General features: G+C 35.0%; 1 protein-coding gene across 3 annotated transcripts in view; it reads left to right on the top strand.

Moving 5' to 3' along the window:
- The window catches only part of EXOC6B (exocyst complex component 6B), a 765,574-nt gene that overhangs the window by 318,827 nt on the left and 426,043 nt on the right, over positions 1–20,704 (top strand). For 2 of the 3 annotated variants that reach the window (XM_063078345.1, XM_063078344.1), the window contains one exon: positions 14,837–14,905. The exons of the other annotated variant lie outside the window; for it this stretch is intronic. In XM_063078345.1, the coding sequence (XP_062934415.1) occupies positions 14,837–14,905 (69 nt within the window). The remainder of the gene's footprint in view (positions 1–14,836; positions 14,906–20,704) is intronic. 3 annotated transcript variants of the gene reach the window in all.

Raw genomic sequence — 20,704 nt, 5'->3', positions numbered from 1 at the left:
CTGTGTCAATGCACTCAAGTGGCTGGCGGGCCATCTGCACAGTGGATGTTGTGTTTAGCTGCTTTTCTGGTAGCCGTGGCTATTGTGGTGGCTGTCGTGGCCCACCCACATGCAAGTGGTATTTTTGGCATGCTCCTTACCTGGTTGTGGGAGGAGGGGTTGGTCACTAGCTCCATGCCTCAGGACCCTGGGTGGGCCCCATGGCAATAGCAGCATGCCTGTATGGAGGAGAAGTGGGAGGAGGGGTCGGTCCCCAACTCCATCTGTCTTTACATTCTAAGTTTTTGTTGTGGAGCAGTTGGGTGGGATGGGGAGAAAGAAAGGGGGAAAGAAATAGGGTAGGAGAAGGAGGATGGAGGGGAGGCATGGCTGAGGCCCATGGCACTCGCCTCATTCCTGCAGGGGATACCACGGGGCTTCCAGTGGTGGCTTGGTCATTGGTGGGCTGAATGCAGATGTCCACCTGCAAGGGTGTGGCAAAAGCCCTCAGCCCCCCACTGCCCCAGGTCAGGAGCCTGTGGCTCGGTGGTTGTCACTAGGCTGATTGTAGGTGTTGGGGTTTTGTGGCTGAGGACCTTGGCTCCTTACCACCCCAGATTGGGAGCCCAGGGCACTTCCTGCAGCAGCTCAGTGGTTGTCACTGGGCTCAGTGCGGGTGTCAGGGGGGTGTGGCTGAGGCCCTTGGCCCCCCACCATCCTGGTTCAGGGGCCTGGAGCACTTACTGTGGCAGCTCAGTGGTCATCACTGGGTTGGTTGTGGGTGTTGGGGGCTTGGCTGAAGTCCCCAGCCCTCTCCTGTCTCTGGCTTGTGGGCCCAGGGGGCTTCTGGTCCTTCTAGGTTTTGTAGGTGTTCTTTGGTGAAGTGAGACCTTTACTAGTTAATATCAAACTTTGTCTCTGCTCTGTGGGTATTTTGTTTTTTATTTCAGTTGTGTTGGGTTATTCGCTGTTTCCACAGCTTAAACTCTGCACTGGAACTAATTTGTTGTCCTATGCTTACTTCTAAAATGGGGGAACTTCTGTGGGGACCAGCACTTGAGCCCTGTAGTTGAGCTAAATTGCTGCTTTGCTGCTGATTCCCTGGGAAAGGCTTTTTGTGCAGCTCAAGTTTTAATTATTGATCTCCTGTGTCCTTCTAAGTCTTGTGAGGTCTGGTATACCTGGGTTGTGTGGAAACTCTGGTCTAGGCCTGAGTCATTTCAGCAAACTGCACCGCTGCAGATCTATATCCTGACCAGTCTCCACTGAGTGGTCCTGCACTGATTGGGGGCAGATCAACTGTGCATGCTGTGCCCCAATGTTCCCCCGGTGGGCCCGTCTCACCCACCACCCACATTCCAAACACTTCCCATGGGATGCGCCATGTGCCAGTCCCTTGCGATGACTCACTGGCCTTTTGAGTAGTTCCTTTTTTCAGTTGTAGTGGCTCCTTGCTCCTATGTGTGTCCATGGGGGAACCCTGTTAGTGGTCTTGCTGGCCTGAGGGTCACCAAGGCCCTTTTCTCCCCTGCCGCCTCCAAGCAACTTCATATGAAGGGCAGTGGCTTTTGCCTTCTCTTGCTCTGTGCACTCACCAGCTCCAGCCTTGATATGGCTGGGATTCAAAATGGTAGTAGCAGTCCTTTCTTCCTCTCACTGGCTTCTCCTGCCTTTATGAACTCTGTAGTTCTCTCCTTCTCTTACCCTGAGCTGTAGCGGACCCATCTTGGATGTCTTGCTTTTTAATAGTTGTAAATTGGTTGATTTGTGGGAGAGAGTGATGCTGGGGACCGTCAATTCCACCATCTTGACCGGCAGAGTGGCATTCTTCTCCATAACCATAATACAATGATCTCATTCAGGAAATTTAACATTGATACAATAACACCACTTAATATACAATCCATATCCAAATTTCCTCAATTGTCCCAATAATGTCCTTTATAGCAGATTTTTTTCCTTTTATTTTTTTCCCGTAACCACATCCAGACAAATATCACACATTACATTTATTTTTCATGCCTGTTTGACCTCCCTTAATATCCCTCTGTTCAGGTACATCTGGTTATGTTCTCATGATTAGATTCAGGCTAATCATTTTTAGCAGGAATATTTATTTTTTATTTTTTATTTTATTTTATTTAGTCAATATACAATGTAGTTGATTATTGTGGCCAATTACTGAAACCTCCCTTCCTCCCTCCCTCTCCCCCTCCCTCCCAACAATGTCCTTTCTGTTTGCTTGTCATATCAATTTCAAGGAATTGTAATTGTTATGTCCCCCCCCCGTTTTTTTGTGTATTTATTTATTTATTTTTAGCTCCCACAAATAAGTGAGAACATGTGGTATTTCTCTTTCTGTGCCTGACTTGTTTCACTTAATATAATTCTAGGTCCATCCATGTCTTTGCAAATGGCAGTATTTCATTCTTTTTTATAGCTGAGTAGTATTCCATTGTGTAGATATACCACATTTTCCGTATCCAGTCATCTGATGATGGACATTTGGGCTGGTTCCAACTCTTAGCTATTGTAAAGAGTGCTGCAATGAACATTGGGGAACAGGTATACCTTCGACTTGATGATTTCCATTCCTCTGGGTATATTCCCAGCAGTGGGATGGCTGGGTCATATTGTAGATCTATCTTTAGCAGGAATATTACAAAGGTAATATTATGTTGTTTTCAGTGCATCACATATAGGAGGTACACAGTTGCTTAAGGTGGTGTCCACTAGATTTCTTCATTGCAAATATACTTTTCTGCTCTAAGTTATCTTTGGCTATCTTGTTTCCCAACAGTTTGTCACCCAGTGGTTTTAGAATTCATTGATGATTCTTTCCTGAATTATGCGTTACTAAGGTGGTTGTAAAATAGTGATTTTCTATTTTTATTATTTCTTTCACATTGATTAATTGGAATTCTATAGGGAACTTTCATTTTCTCCTCTTCCTTTTTTTAGTTTTTATGTATGGGCATGTGGATTCTTATTTTGTGTATAATGGCTTATATTCCATTCTTGTCTTTTATTTTGATTCTCCAATTGTTTCAAATTTGGCTAGTGAGAGTCTCATCCATTGTCCATCCAGATTTTATTTTTGGGGGTAGGGGTAGGATGTTGGGTTACATACCATTCCATCCAGTTTTTGAGCCCTTCCTTTCTTTCTGGCACAAGATGCTGTAGGTTCACCTAGGTTCTCTCCAAGCCTCAGAATTAGCCATTTCTACACAGAGCTCTCATTTATTTTACTGGAGAATGATACTTAGAAACTGAGATATGAGCATTAGGTATGCTTCTTTTGTGGACGGAGCTAAGAAATGCACATGCTGTAACAATACATAGACTTTTTGTTTTTTAAAAAATAAGTCAGGAGTTAAAGGTGATTCCAATCTGATGTCATAGGTCTTTCCTCTAATTCTATATTTGTATCTGTGAGAATTCTGGTTCCCAGAGTATCAATTTATTTACTCAGTTGCCTGATGATAAACTATGCACAAAATAGTTTCAGAATTACTATCCAAAGGTCACTAACAGCAATGAACTTATTAAGTTTAAGATTTCTTTGCAGTTCTTTTAATCCTGCTATGTATCCCACAAGGTCCATGTAGTTTGGAGTACTGTGTTCGAACGTTTCTTGGCAAATTTTTTTCTTTGTGATTGTTACCAATTTGATATATAATTAAGCCCATTTGTTTCTTTTTGTATTATTTTTTAGGATTCCCGTAGCCTTATTAATTTAAGTTTTTGAATGCATAAAATGTCAAAAGACAAAACTGTATAAGGTGATATATTCAGTAAAATCTCATTTTCATTCTTATCCTTTCCACAGTGCTCCTATCCACCCTTTGTAAGTAATCAGTATTGTTAGTGTGTGTGTACATTTCGTTATACCTTAAACAACATGATTATTAATAGTACAATGCATATATACATATATTTGTTTTTGTTTTTTTGATGTTTAAATCAGGATAATTAGTACATTTATCATTATGCAATGTAATCGATTTTTGTGTCCCTTTAACAATTCCTCCCTTAACCCCCTTCTTCTCTCTCTTTCCCATCCCTGGCAACCTCAGTTCTGTTCTCTTCTCTTAAAAAGTTCATTGCATTATTGTGATTGTTGTTTCTTTCTTTTCCTTATTTATTTATTTATTTGTTTGTTTGTCTGTCTATCTATCTATCTATCTATCTATCTGTCTGTCTGTCTGTCTGTCTGTCTGTCTAGCTACCTAGCTCCCACATATAAGTGAGGACATGTAGTATTTCTCTTTCTGTGCCTGGCCTGTTTCATTTAACATAATTTTCTCTAAGTTCATCCACGTTGCTGCAAATGGCAGTATTTCTTTTTTTTTGGCAGAGTAGTATTCCATTGTGTAGATATACCACATTTTTCTTGTCCATTCATCCAGTGATGGGCATTTAGGTTGCTTCCAACTCTTGGCTATTGTAAATAGAGCTGCAATGAGCATGGGGGTATAGGTGTCCCTTCAACATAATGATTTCCATTCTTTTGGCTATATACCCAGCAGTGGGATTGCTGGATCATATGGCAGTTCTATCTGTAGTTGTTTGAGGAACATCCATACCATTTTCCATAATGGCTGCACCATTTTACAGTCCCACCAACAGTATAGGAGGGTTCCCTTTTCTCTGCATCCTCACCAGCATTTGTTGTTCTCTTTTTGATAATGGCTAGTCCAGTTGGAGTGAGATGATATCTCAGTGTGGTTTTGATTTGCATTTCCCTTATGATTAGCCATGTTGAGCATTTTTTCATATGTCTGTTGGCCATTTGTATATATTCCTTTAAGAAGTGCCTATTCAGCTCCTTTGCCCGTTTTTTAATTGGGTTACTTGTTTTTTTTACTGTTAACTTCTTTGAGTTCCTTTTGTATTATAGATATTAATTTTTCGCTGGATGCATATTTTGCAAATATTTTCTTCCATTCTGTTGGTTGTCCCTTTGCTCTGTTAATTGTTTCTTTTGCTGTGTAGGAGCTTTTTAGTTTGATGTAATCCCATTTGTTTATTTTTTTCTTTTGTTGCCTGTCCTTTTGGTGTCTCATTCATGAACTCTATGCCCAGTCCTATTTCCTGAAGTGTTTCTTCTTTGTTTTCTATTAGGGGTTTTATAATTTCAGGACATATATTTAATTTTTCAATCCATTTTGAGTTGATTTGTTATGTGGTGAGAAGTACAAGTCTAGTTTCATTCTTCTACATATGGATGTCTGATTTTCCCAGGACATTTATCTAAGAGGTAGTCTTTTCCCCAGTGTATGTTCTTGGTGCCTTTGACAAGGATTAGTTGGCTGTAGACATATGAGCTGATTTCTGGATTCTCTATTCTGTTCCATTGGTCCATGCATCTGTTTTTATGCCAATACGATGCTGTTTTTGTTAGTATAGCTTTGTAGTATAATTTGAAGTCAGGTAGTGTTATGCCTCCAGCTTTGTTCGTTTGTTTTATTCTCCAGGATTTCTTTGGCTGTTCAGGGTCTTTTGTTGTTTCATATGAATATTAGGATTTTTTTTTCCATTTCTGTGAAGAATGTCATTGGTATTTTGATGGGCATTGCATTAAATCTGTAGATTACTTTGGGTAGTATGGACATTTTCACAATGTTAATTCTTCCAACCTACGAACATGGAATATCTTTCTGTCTTCTTGTGTTTTCTTTTTTCCAACAGTGATCTGTAGTTCTCATCATAGAGATCTTTCATTTCCTTGGTTAACTTTATTCCTAGGTATTTTATTTTTTTGTTGACTATTGTAAATGGACTAACTTTCTTGATTTCTTTTTCTGCTAGTTCATTGTTGGAGTATAAACATGCTACTGATTTTGCTTGTTGATTTTGTAACCTGAAGCTTTGCTGAAATCGTTTTTGACTCTTACAGGTTTTTGTAGAGTCTTTAGGCTTCTCTATATACATGTCATCTGCGAACAGGGACAATTTGACTTTGTCTTTTCCAGTCTGGGTACCTTTTATTTCTTTCTCTTCCCTGATTGCTTTGGCTAGTACTTCCAAAACTATGCTGAATAGGAGTGGTGAGAGTGGGAATCCTTGTCTCATTTCTGTTCTTAAGAGAAAAGCTTTCAACTTTTCCCTGTTCAGGATGATATTGGCAGTCAGTTTGTCTTATATGGCTTTAATTGTGTTGAGATACTTTCCTTCAATGATAATTTGCTGAGTCTTTATCATGAAGAGATGTTGAAGTTTGTCAAATGTTTTTTCAGCATTTATCGAGATATCACATGGTTTTTGTTTTCAATTTTGTTGATGTGGTGTATCACATTTATTGATTTGCATATGTTGGACATCCCTGGGATTAATCACACTTGATCATGGTGTATAAGTTTTTGAATATGTTGCTGTATTCTATTTGCTAATATTTTATTGAGGATTTTTGCATGTGTATTCATTAAAGAGATTGGCCTGTTTTGCATATATATTCATCAAAGATATTGGCCTGTCTTTTTTTGTTGTATCTTTGTCTGATTTTAGTGTCAGGGTGATGTTTGCCTATAGAATAAGTTTGGGAGAAAGGCCTCTGTTTCAATTTTTTGGAATAGTTTGAAGAGAATTAGTATTTATTCTTTTTTAAAGGTTTGGTAGAATTCGACAGTAAAGCCATCTCTGTGGTCCTGGGCTTTTCTTTGCTGGGAGACTGCTGATTATGGCTCAGTCTCTTTGCTTGTTATTGCTCTGTTCAGATTTTCTATGTCCTCTTGTTTCAGTTTTGGTAATTTGGATGTGTCCAGAAATTTGTCCATTTCCTCCAGGTTTTCAAATTTGTTGTAGTATATTTGTTTATAGCAGTCTGTAATGATTCTTTGTATTTTTGTCACATCAGTTGTAATGTCTCCTTTTTCATTTCTAATTTTTGTTATTTGTGTCTTCTCATCTTTTTTTTAGTTAGCCTAACTGATGGCTTGTTTTTTTTGTTTATCTTCTCAAAAAACCAACTTTTTGTTTCATTTATCTTTTTTGTTGTTTTTTTGGCCTCTATTTAATTTAGTTCTGCTCTGATCTTAATTATTTCTTTCTGTTTAGTAACTTCGGCATTAGATTGTTATTGTTTTTCTAGTTCTTTGAGGTGTAGCATTGGGCTGTTTATTTGCAATCTTTCTATTCTTCTGATGTATTTATTGTGATAAACTTCCCCATTAGTACTGCTTTTGCAGTATTCCACAGGTTTTGGTATGTTATGTCATGATTTTCATTAGTTTCAAGAAATTTTTTGATTTCCTGTGTAATTTCTTCTTGGACCCATATGTCATTCAGGAGAATGTTACTTAATTTCCATGAATTTTTATAGTTTCCAGAATTTCATTGGTTATTGATTTCTAGTTTCAATCCATTGCAGTCTGAAAAAATACATGAAATAATTTCAGTTTTTAAAAATTTGTTGAGACTTGATTTGTGACCTAATATGTGGTCCATCCTGGAGAATGTTCCTTGTGCTGATAAGAAGAATGTACATTCTATTGTCTTTGGATGAAATGTCCTGTAGATATGTGCCAAGTCCAATTGATCTAAACTGTGGTTTAGATGTTATGTTTCTCTGTTGATTTTTTTGCCTAGATGATCTGTCCAATGTTGAAAGAGGGATATTCAGGTCCCCAACTATTATGGTATTTGGGTCTATCTCTTTCTTTAGGTCTAATAGTGTTTGCTTTATATATTGGCTGTTCCAATGTTGGGTACATATATATTTATGATTGTTATGTCTTCTTGCTGGATAGATCCCTTTATCATTATATAGTGGCTTTCTTTGTCTCTTTTTATGGTTTTTGGTTTAAAGTCTATTTTTTCTGACATAAGAGTAGGTACTCCTGCTTGTTTTTGGTCTCTATTTTCATGGTACATCTTTTTTCATCCTTTCACTCTTTGTCTGTGTCTATACAGCTGAGATGAGTCTCTTGAAGATGGCATATTATTGGGTCTAGCTTTTTAATCCAATCAGTCTGTTTCTTTTGAGAGAGGAATTTAATGATACATACATATTTTTGTACATTACTTTTTCACTTGAAAATATATCCTGAAAATTACTCCATGTCAGTTCATGGAAATCTTTCTCATTCTCTTTTTACTGTTAAATATTGCTGTATTTGGATATACCATAGTTTATTCAGATAACCTATATATGGGCTCTTAATGATATCTAATATTTTCCTATTAAAATAGTGTTTCAAATGCACAGCTGTTAGAATAGCCAAAATTAAAAAAAAAAAAAAATGATACTGAGAATACCAAGTACTGGCGAGCATGTACAGCAAGTGGAACTCATATATTGGTGTGAAAATGTGAAATGCTGTAGTCACTGTGGAATACAGTTTGGCAGTTTATTATAAAGTTGAACATATACTGACCATATGACCTAGCAATCTCATTCCTAGGTATTTACCCAATATGTTCATTTGAAAATCTGTTTCTGAATATTTATAGCAACTTTGTTCATAAATTGCCAAAATTAGAAATTACCCAAATGTCCTTCAGTGGATGAAATGATAAACAAACTATGATATATACATAATTGGAGTATAATTCTGAAATAAAAAGGAATAGACTGTAAATACATGAAATGACAAAGATGAATCTCAAATGCATTATGCTGAATGAAAGAAGCCAGATTCAAAAGGCTATCTACTGTATAAGCATATTTATATGACACTCCTGAAAAGGCAAAACAGTATGGACAGAAAATGGTTCTGTGTTTGTCAAGGGCTAGGCATCAGGGAACACTTTGACTACAGAGAGGTAGGAGGGAGTTTTTTGGGGGGGTGGAACTGTTTCTTTTTATCTCGATTATGATGGTGAGTACAGGACTATTTCTTTATATTATGGAATTGTTCATTAGAAAAGGCGAATTCTACTGTATGTAAAACACCTTAAAAGTTAAAAAAATTTCCCTCAAAACCCCCTAAGAATTATTTAGTCAGAGATAAAAATGTATCCTCAAGGTAGGTTCCTAGAAGCAGAATTATTGAGTCAAGGGGTAAATGCATGTATAGTTTAGTTAGATAATGTCAAATTCTCCTCTATATGGGTTGTACTATTTTCTCTACCTTACTCTAGCAATTAATGAGGTACCTATTTCCTTATGGTTTCTTTAAGAGAGTATTTTTGAGGCTTTTGAGTTTTTGCCAGTCTCATAGATGAGAAATGGTTTCTCTGTATAGTTTTCATTTGCATACCTATTACTATAGGTAAAGTTGAATACCTTGTAAGTTTGAGGTATTTGTACACTTTTTTTTTTTTGGTAAACTGTTTGCTCATGTTTTTTGCCCATTATTCCAATAATTTCATTTTTTTCTTCCTCAATTTTTATGAGTTCTTTCTGTATTAGGAATATTAGTTCTTTGACTATAATATTGTAGCTTTTTTCTACTTTCTTTTGCTCACCTTAGTTTTTCCTCCTCTTAGATCTCTTATATTTAATACCATATTTAGTGCTAAATTGTCTTTTTTGCCTACTAATTTAGAGTTTCTTTGTATGTTGTGAGCCCTTGTTAAATTAAGATTAGTTGAATTTTTATTTCACCATTGTTCAGTTTTAAGCAGAAAATTCTTGAAGGACTATCCTTCAATTTTGGCCACAGAACTTTTGCAGTGCCTCTGTAAGTGGAAATGGTGATTTTTCAGATTTTCTTCTGCTTAGTGCACTTTATTAAATTAAGTGGTAATCTGTTTAGGGGTTTCTCAAAAAGGATCATAATAATTTGTGAGAATTCTATTGCAAAATTCTGTTCTTTTGAGGCTAGGGCTCTGATCAGGGTATTTTTATATGATCAAAGGCTTAGACAATTATAATATTTGCTAATTCTAGTCACTTAGAATCTCAGCCCTTCTAGTTTGTTGTGTCTGTGGTATTTAGTCTAGCTTCATGAAAGCTTCTGTCCAAATGAATTCTACCCTTTTCTCTAAATTTTTGGAAGTTAAGTAGTTCAGAAAAGCACACTAGTGAAAAATGTTTGCCAGATATTTACTGACTTCTAGACAATAATATGGTCAGTCACAATTGATCCTCTGAATGCAAGAGCAATGCCCCTTTAGCTAATCATCTGTTGTTTGCTCCATACAGAAAAATGCCAGGTACATTTTAATGACCTGAGATCTAAATCTAAGTAATGCTCAGAAATGGGCACGAAGTCCTTGCACTCATTTAGCAATCCAGAGAAACTGTTTTTTGCAATGTGGTAATCAAAAGTATTTTCAAGGTGGAGAATGGCTCAAATAATTAGTGGGAAACATATCTAAATTCCTTGCAAATGTCTTTCATACTCTTTATGGGTGATCTATCCATTTTGAAAGGCTTCTTAAGAGAAAAATAAATGGGGTGTATGTGTGTGTGAGAGAGGGAGAGAGTGTTTGTGTACATGTCTCTTCTGGGAGAGGTGCGAACAACAGGGCTAGAGTGCACTCATGCATTTCTGTTTTCATGCACTATCTTTATCAGCAGCATAGGTAAATCTCTCATAGAACATTTGCTGTTCTTGAGACGAAAGAGGCAAGCATTTTTTCTTGTTCTATTCCGTTTTCTAGGGATATGCTTACCTAGTAGTAAAGCAGGTAGATTTATCAGGTCATTGCCTGCAGATAAGTTTTCTTCCTGCCTTCCTTAACTGGTGAGTCTTTTAAGATAGTAAAAATAGCCATCAACTCCAACTTATTTTGGGGTTGTGGGGGAGTGTTAGAAAAATATTAAATGAATGTGTCTGTTAAAACTTGAATGGCATCATTTATTTTGAAATTAAAATCTCCTTTTTTAATATGTAAAAACATTTTTCTTATGTTTTATGAGAGGAACTTAGCCATTTACCTGTCCATTTCAGAGATTTCCTTTTACCTGATAAAATGTATAAGAAGAAAAAGATAACATGAAAGTCAGATCTTGATGTTTTGTAAGAATTTTCATAATCAGAAATGTTCATGTTTCTTTTCTTGACTAGTATTTCCATAGATAAAATTCTACTCAGAATCTTTTTATCTTCTCCAATAAATATTGTCTGCAGAGTCTGATAAGACTGTTTTTCAGGGGTCTTTCACAGTTTTGTTTATAAATTTGCTTTTCTTACTTTGTAGCTTCTTCTGTCTCCACACACTTTTTGGTCATCTGTGTAGTGGCTTCATGTGATAGCTGATATATTTATAGTATATAAATGCTATTTAACAACAAATATTACATAGACAAAAATTAGGAAATATCACTTTTGAAGCTGTTAATATTTATCACACAAATATTGTATTGAAACAAACAGATTAGCCATATATATTGCTATCTAGTGGATACACCATCTCTGCTAGGTATGTGAGTGTGTAATTGTACAAGTATATAGTAGTTGCCTCCACGATATCTCCATTCAGAAACTATATAGGAAATTAGGCAGCTGCTGTCCTTGGTGATGAAATTATTTCGTGTGAATTCTTAAGGAAAACAACTAGTTAAAAAAACAGGATAATCTTGGATGTACCGTTTGTGGCTACTGTTAATATCTTAATAGATCTATTTGAACTTCTAGAAAAATACAGACTCCAGTAATCTTAATGTCTTGAGTTCCTGACTGCCAGGCAGAGGAAATGTTTAACTATTTTAATCATGTTTCTGTATCTCAGAAAGCAAGCCCTTATGAGAGGAAATGACAACAACATTCTACCACAAAGTTATCTCTTATCAGTTATAGTCTCAGTCGATAATGATTTGTCAAATTTGGACATGTGTAAAATGCAAGGGCTGTGTTATTTACTTTGGAAAGGAAAAATTAGATGAAGCTGATAAAGAAGGAGTCATGGCTTTTGTTAGGAGACAGAAACCATTAGAGACAGTCATTGTTAGCTTAGGAAAGTGTCCTTGGACCCCTCCCTCTGCCCCAGCTGAAACCTAAACCTGCTTGAATCATTCTTTGCAACTTGAGGGGAGGGAGGGGATGAGGAGGGGAAGAAGTATTAAGACAACTTTGACAGAGAGTTAGCATTTTAAATGGATAGCAAAATGTGGACGTTAAAACAGACTTATTTTTGTTAGTCACGAACAACTGCCTTTGTTTTGGCACTCTTCCCTGCCCCCATTTATTTAGATTTTTGAAAGTTCATTTCTTATCCTTCCAAATGTGTAGCATTCCTTCACGTACAGTGTATGTTGCTCTTCTCCTTTTGCCTTTCTGTAGATGTAAGTGATTCTTTTTCATTAGTGGAAGCAGAGAAAACACATCTAGCTCAGAGCAACATGAGTCAGTGCATACTTTACATACCTTTATTCTCACAGCACTCTTCTTCGTTCCTCATAGTGTTCATTCCTAGTGTTCCTCACAGAGGGGAGCATAGAGGGAAAATGATTTCTAAATATTAGGATATTTGGGGGGTGGAGGTAAAGATTGTGAACTGAAGCCCCATTTGTTTTGCTGGTTCTTTTTTTCGCCTACATTTCTGTGAACTGCTTTCAAAGAGGGCAGTCATGTGCTCAGGGGGACTTAACTGGATGATGGTTCCAGCGGCTAAGAAATAGTAGAGCCAATACTTACAGGTCAGGGCACTTTAAACAGTGTGTAGCTGATATAATGATGCCACAAAAGCCTTACAGAGAATAGACTTGGTTGTAAATATTTGTTGGAAATGACAGAAAAGGCCTTTGTCCTCCTCTCTAAATATATCTATTTTTTTAGTCTGTCCAGATAAACCAATCTTAGCCCATTAGTAAGCAAATATCTTGCTTTGTTAACGGGCCCCATCAGCTTATTTGTCACAGATTTCTAGGGAAACTTCCTTAATGTGGATGTTCATTCTATAAGGATGGATCTGACATGTGAAAGGGCCAAGGCTCTTTCTGAGGCATAGCTACAACCAGTTTCCTTTTGAGTGAAACTATGGCTCTGAGACAAAGTAAAACAAACCTCATGAAGAAGAACACATAAACAAAATTATGATTGAATTTGCTATTCACAATTTGGTAAGGAAATTTCTTTAAAGTTTTTGTGAATATATATTCATAATAAATAAGTTTATAGTCATTGATCCTGAATAAAAGAAAAAAGTTTCATTTCCTATACAGATCAAACTTTTATGTCTTTTTTTCGTATCCATGTGTAGTTTTTATGTAGTTTAAATTCTATTGTGAATATAATTTTTTGTTTTTCTATTTTGAGATTATGGTTTGCTTAGCTGTGGGTTCTAGTTGTCTGTCAAGATAAAAGAAATTTCTTGGTTTTTTTGCAAGATGAAAATAGGCTGTGGGTCTCTTGGAAGACAAAATGAATTTCCTTTAAATCTCCACTTTGCAATCAAAGAGGAAAGACTGTGAAGATGCTTTAATGTTGTGGTCATTTCAAATAAGAGTGCCTAAAATGGTCACTTGTTGATCCTTTTTGTCTTAAGATCAAAATGAGTGTCCATTTGTACTCTTAAAGTTATACTTTTTACATGATTTTTAATCTTATGTTTTCTTTATCTGCATAGTGCCCATCTGTCCATAAAATGTTTTTTCCAGTTATTTGTAATGCTCATTAACTCTTCTAAAGGCTTTTTTTTAAAGTAAAATTATTTTGGGGGCCATGGTGTAGAATCTTGAGCATCTTATCGTCAGTCTTTAGATTCATGTAAAAGTTTGTTTTGCATGCTTACAGAGAGTATATAGCGTCATGAGGCATTTAAATATAGAGATTTAATCTTTGCCCTTATGGGTGCAAAGCAGGTAAACAGAACAGTCAATAAATTTGAACCAGTATATATTGAGGTGTGATGGTTTTGGAGGAAAAAAAAAGTAGGTATTGTGTTACTGAATTGTAGAATGAAAAGATTTCATTAAGAAAAGCATCTTGGTGAAGAAGCTATACCCCAAAATGAAAAATGAGGTTTTCTTTATGAAATAAGGAAAAAAGACCTTGTAATCACAAATCAGCCTAACCCAACTGAGATGTGCCTGACACTTATATTATGATAAGTTACTAGTGTTACAGTAAAAACCTCAGCTAGGTCTTTATTTTAATTTTTCTAATGTATTTTATCTTTTTCCTTTTCCTTTTTGTTTTATTCAACATTTATTTTCAGTGCCTCCTTTTATTCTTTTTAAAATCCCTATAAGTCAATTGATAGTTTCCTTTTTCACTTGAGGAAATTGAGGCCAGAATAAATTGTGACCTACTCATTGTTAAGTCATATAGCAAATCAGTTTTAGCACCTAGACTAGACTTCAATCCTTACCTGATATTATTTCCTTTGCTTTCTTTTTTAATGTTTAGGTTTAATCAACATGCATTATTGATGTTATAATCTGGTGGCATTATTTTTAGGTTTGGCTTTTCCATTTATTATCTGATTTTTTCACATGAATTTCTCTCTCCTCCCAGTATACATACTTCTGTATTTTGATTGTATGCTGACTTAAGTATTCACTAATTCTTGTGCCCTTCAGAAGCTGGTTGGCAGACCATTTAATTTATCTTGTATGGCAAGTTTTGTTTTTGACCACTGAAACTTAGTTTTTTATGTAAACTACCATGTATTTTAGAAAATAAAATCAAGTCATTAAAGTCACATGCTCGCGTTTTTTTCTCTTTAGAGGTCTGTAGCCCACGATGTACCTCTAAGGGCAGATGCAGGACCAGTGCCATCTATTTATTTTCTCTGCCATCCATCCCTGTGCACTTGGTCCTTTTGGTGTATACCGTTACAGTTTATTAATCCCATGATTAATAATTAAAATACCAAAACTAGGTTTTTGAGAGTATGTTTCTATTTTGCTTTGTTTTGTATTTCTCTCTTAGAAGATAGAGCTACAAAACAAAATACTTAAGTATTAAAAATGAATACAGTTGCTCTTAATAACTTTGAATTTTTGGTGATAATATTGTGTTTGCAGGTACCTGGGGCCCAAGAGTTAGTGGATTTCTCTCCTGTTTATCGATGTCTACACATATATTCCGTGCTGGTGAGTCTTTATCTGGCTCTGTATGTTAAATTCAAAACTCTGCTTTCTTATTTTTGGTAGTTATTCTGTTTATTATTAAGAGCAAGGAATGAGAAATTATTGTTGTTTAAGGAATATTAATTGTAAAAAATAATCCCTTCTTTTCTTCTTGAATCTTTTCTTTGTTTGCTATACCTAGTGATATTTCTGTAAGTCATCAACAAAGTAGTAGATTTTTCACCAGAAATAGTCATACATATATTTAAATTTGTTTTTAATTTAATAATATACTTATTTAACAATAGACTATCTTTACACATTAGTATTTGTGAATACTGTTTATTTTTTTTTCTGATGACAATTTTTTGGCGGGGTCATATAAAGCATATGTTAAAAAGGAACTTCTCTGGGGGAAAGTATTATGATTATTAATAATATTCTAAGAAATGGCTGCTTTCTCCATCTTGGTAGTACACCTACATGCAGACACACATATACACACAAAGTGAATAAAAAAATTAAAATGTAGTATTGACAAAGACAAATTGATGAGAGAAGCCCGTTATTAATATTTTTATAGCTAAGTTTAGTGAAGCTTTTATCAGGTTGTTTTTAATATGTTCAGTTGTGTCTTGTTGCCTAGTCTGTTATCCATTTTCTTGCTTCATGTATTTAACATAGTGTCACTTACTCATTACTCCAGACAATCTGGGACACTGGTCTTTGAACTTTATTGCCTGAAGTATTCTGTGGTAGTCTCCATTAGTTTGAAAAAGACCCAGTAGCTTCCTTTCCTCTTCCTGCTACTGCCTCCCCGCTACCCCCACTGCTTCTTTCTTCTTTCCTCTTCTCTTCTCTTCTTTCTTCCCCTCCCTCTCCACTCCTTCTCTATCCATTTATCATTCCTTGTTATATGAAGATGAAGCTGGATGTAGATTGCATTGTATCAAGACATCTAATATAAGTAGACAATTTTCTTTCAATCTCAGGTATACGTAATTAAATGTATGCATCTTAGAATGTGACACACTATTATCATTATGGTCATGGATATGTATGTGTCCTTGAAAAATATATAGTGATTTTGTATATATATATGTGTTTTTAATTTACTCAGATGGTGCTGGGCTCATGGATCTAGTTCTATTTCTTTCTTTCTTTTTTTTATTCAGCACTATTTTAAATACCTATTTGTATTATAATCTGTATATCTGGCTCCCCCCCCCCCCCCGCCCGAATGATAGTTAATTGATGGTTTGTATTTGTAATTATCTATCACTTTAGTCATCAACACTTAAATTGCCTCTGGCATTCTGCTGTAACAAGTAGTACTCCCTTATGGTCTTATGTGTCAGTTTTTGTGGTTTCTATACCTAGAAGTGGAATTGTTGGGTAATATGATATAATACTTAATTTCACTAATTTCTATTTTTTGCTAACCTGATGGATATTGAATGGCATCTCTTTGTTTTAATTTATATTTCTCTGATTACTGGTAAAAACTGAGCTTTTCTTTAAAGACTTACTAATCATTTAATATTTTTCTTCTATAAAGTGCCTATTACTTTGCTCAATTTTTGTATTTGGTTTCTTATCTTTTCTCTCTCTCTCTCTCTCTCTCTTTGCTAGAAAGAGAATTTCAGAAATTTCTTATGTATTGTAGATATTGACAGTTTAGGATGTTGCAAGTATCTTTTCTTTCAGTTTGTCACCAGACTCTGAACTATGTCTATGTTATCTTCAAAATTTTGATGTAACCAAATCCATCAATTTTAAGCCTATAGTTTTTACTTTTTGAGTCTTGTTTTAAGAAAAATCTTTTAATATTTTACCATTCACATTTTGATTTTAATCCATCTTGGGTTCATCATTGTGTATAGAATGAGGTAGAGACTCAGTTTTAGTTTTACCAGTCCCATCTACTATGTAATATGTACATCACCTGGTGATTCCTAGTAGTGCCTCTGGCATATCCTAAGTTTCATATTTACATGAGTCTGTTTCTGAGCTCTTTTTTTGTGTGTTATATTTGATTTTGAATTCTGCCACTTGCAGCAATATGGATGAGCTTGGAGAAAATTATGTTAAGTGAAATAAGCCTGGCACAGAGGGAAAAATATCGCATATCCTCTCTCATAAAGTGGGAGCAAAGAGAAAAAGAAGGAAGGAAAGGAAGACCATAGTGGTATGTTGCATTTGCAGAGGGAGAGAACAGACCTGGGGTTGTCAAGGTGGGGTGGGGGGAGCAGGGCATTGGGCATAGTTTCGGTGGGGGACATGGGGAATAATTGTGGTTTGAGGTGGTGGACATGCTGATAGCACTGATTTGCTTGCCACAACTTGGGCACAGGTACTGACAGTCAGCTCTCGCTCTGTGAGTATGTATAATCAATAAAAATAAAAAATAAAATTTAAAAAGTTATATTATATCTAAATATATGGTAAAAGAAGTCCCTTCTCATTTCTCTTCTTTTAAATTACATTAGTTATTTATAGAACTTTCCTTTTTCATATATATTCTAGAATCAGTTTGAATTTATAAAAAAAAATTCTTCTATTATTTTGATTTGAATTGATTGAATTTATAGATAAATTTTGGGAAGAAATGACAACTTTATGATGCTAAGTTATCCCATTCATAGAAGAATAAGATCTTTTAAATTACTTAACTGAGCTCCCCCCCCCCCCCCATGTTAACAGTCCTGGGCATACTTTGTTAGATTAATAGCAGAATATTTATAATTTTTCTACTTTACTTTTAACTAGTTATTGCTGATATTGAGGAACACTATTGATTTTCTTAAGTTGATCTTATATCTGGCAACAGTGCATTTGGTTTGTAATATGTTTTCTGTGTAGTCAACTGTATTGTCTGTAGATACTGACTTCAGTTTCTTTTCTTCCTATCTAAATATCTCATTATTTTAAAAATTGTCTTATTGTATTGATTGGGATCATTATTACTTTGTTGTTCAGTTAAGGTGTCAGTGGGCAACCTCATCTGATTTCTAATCTTAAATCATTAACTGATATTTAAAGTACATTTTGGGTAAATATTCTTTATCTAGTTATTCCTAGATTCCTGATAATTTTTTTTAAAACATAAATGAATGATGAATTTTACTGAATTTGTTTTTTGCATATACTACTGTGGTGAATTTCTTTGATAGATTTTTCTGTTAAATCACCCTTGCATTCTTTAGATAAACCCAACTTGATGAACATATATTACCACTTGTATAACATTTTGTGGAATTTAACTCCTTGTTATTGTTTGCTTGTTTATTTATTTATTTATTTTTGTGGCTGGCCACAGGGATTGAATCCTGGACCTTGGTGTTATCAGCTATAACCATGTTCTAACCAACTGAGCTAACTGACCAGCGTGTTTATTTTTTATTTGTATATATGGTCATAAGTAACAGAGGCTTGCAATTTTTTTTTGTGTGTGTAGTCCTTATGTAGTTTGTAAGTCAATGAGTTGAATCTCTCCCTTTTTAAAATGTTACGAAATGACTTATATAAGTTAGGAGTTTTCTGTCCCTTGAAAGTTGGATAGAACTCACATATTCCATAATATGCAATTTTCCTTTGCTATACACTTTTTCCTTTTCCCTTATCATCTTGCTTCCATGCTTCATGGACGTGGGAGTTCACAGTTGTATTTAAGCCAAATGTTTATAGAAAAAGAATCATATTAATTCCTATCAAGTTTCAAGGTTCATAGTAAGCCTCATAATTGAAAAATTGAATTATTTTTCCCCTCAAACAATGTAAGACCTATGAAAATGAGTAGTTTGTTTTGTTTAATGTTGTATTCTCAGTACCAACAACAGTAGTTGGCATATAATAGGTACTCAGTAAATATTAGTTGAATGAATAAATAAATAAGTGGTAGCTAAAGAACCCAGTACATTTGTTGAAACATATGCTGACTCAAATCTTATTTTTTGTTTACTTGTTTAATAAATGGTGGTTAAATTTCTCTTCTACATGAAATGGATTTGGAGAAGCAAGGATGTATAAATAAGTCAAGGACTTATGCTTTAAAATAATTATACCAGGAGAGAAATTATATTCTTTGAATGACTATAATATGACAGCACTATATCTCATCACTGTGTATATGCTAGTTTTTATAAGCTTTATTAAGATTTTATGATATGAAAATATAATAAATTTTTTCTAAGTGATAACTCTAACAGTGATTCATAAAAGTATTGAAATAATATAATTGCACATTTACTAGCTGTATGATGTTAGACTAGTGTAGCTTTCTGGTATATGAAATGGGATAATAATTACCTGCTTCATGCAGTTATCGATATTGAATGAGTAGTGCTTAACTCAGTCTCTAGCATATAATTGGCATTTAATAAATGGCAGTTATCTCGTGAGGGTTATGTTACTTTGATGCTGATAGTTAGACACAGTATTGGTATTTTAAAAAGTATGTGACGTAAAGTATAGACATATAGTTTTTGTTGTCAACATACAAATTTTACAATTATTAAAACTTTACACATTGTTAATTGTATATGACTGTATAGTCCTAAACTATGTAGAAACTAGGGCATATTGTAATTATTTAGAGAGGATAAAACTCGGGAAAAGCAGGAGAACCTTACACTGTCTGTTTAAAAATAAATTCTACACACTACTGTTCTGTAATGTTGAAATGTTTGATATTCATAAATTTTTTATAACAATTTGTAAGGCATTGTTTATATGACAGAAATAGGTCTCTTCCTCATTCACAGTGTTTCCTGGTTTTAAAAAGGTACAACTAGTGGAAAGAACTCAACTTTATTATTTTTTTTGGAATATGTTTATTATTTAGACATTACTGTTCCAGACCTGTAGGTACTTTAAATAAAAACTCAAATGTCTCCTTTGCTAAAGGAAGGGCCAGAGCATATGTAACTTTTACTGCTGACTATTTTCATAGCCTTTTGTGGGGCTATAATTTGTCACTTCTCTGTATTTGTTTCCGTATTCTCAAGTCACTAATTTGTATTACTGTATGGTAATGGATAGTGATAATAACTCATAATATTAATGACAAAGATATTTTAAAATGAATTACTTAATATAAATATTTATAATATACATTTTTCTTGTTTTCTAATATAGTTAATATTAATGTTAGGCCTTAAGAAACGAGGATTTGGGAATGGAGAAATGGGGACTGGGTAGAAAATAAACCATATCCCTCTCATTCCTTTCCTCCCTCCATCCCTCCCTCCCTCCCTCCCTATCTTTCTTTTTTGGTGGCTGGCCAGTACAGGGATCCAAACCCTTGACCTTGGTGTTAGTGCACTGTAATCAACTGAGCTAACTGGCCAGCCCTCTCATTCCTTTTCATTCCAATAGTTGTCTCTACTTATTTACTCTTCATTTGCTCATTAACCCAGTGTATTTCTCTTCTGTTCATATCACTACCCTGCATCTTACTGGACCTTTTGACTTTGACTTTGTTGATCATTTTCACCTTATAACTTTTAATCCATTTGTCTTTCTTTGCAATATGTTTTTCTTCTTCTCTACCAGTCTTTCTGATAGTTGTTGACTGTTTTGGTCTTTGTGGACTCTGCTTCTTCTTTGTGTTCCTCACTGTTCCCAGGGTTCTACCCTTGCCCCACTTTTCTTTGCCTCCCGCCTTTCTTGAATGATGTAATCTATTCTCACAGTTTGAAGTGCTTATGTCTTCCAAACCTTTATCTTCACTCCTCAACTCTTCCTTGACCTTCAGACTTGTATATATAACCATCTACTAAGTCTAATCTTTTGGACTTTGCAGGCAGCTCAAACTGTATTTTT

This window comes from Cynocephalus volans, chromosome 14 (genome assembly GCF_027409185.1).
Source record: "Cynocephalus volans isolate mCynVol1 chromosome 14, mCynVol1.pri, whole genome shotgun sequence".
NCBI lineage: Eukaryota > Metazoa > Chordata > Mammalia > Dermoptera > Cynocephalidae > Cynocephalus > Cynocephalus volans.
This window is presented reverse-complemented; position numbering and strand designations above follow the sequence as displayed.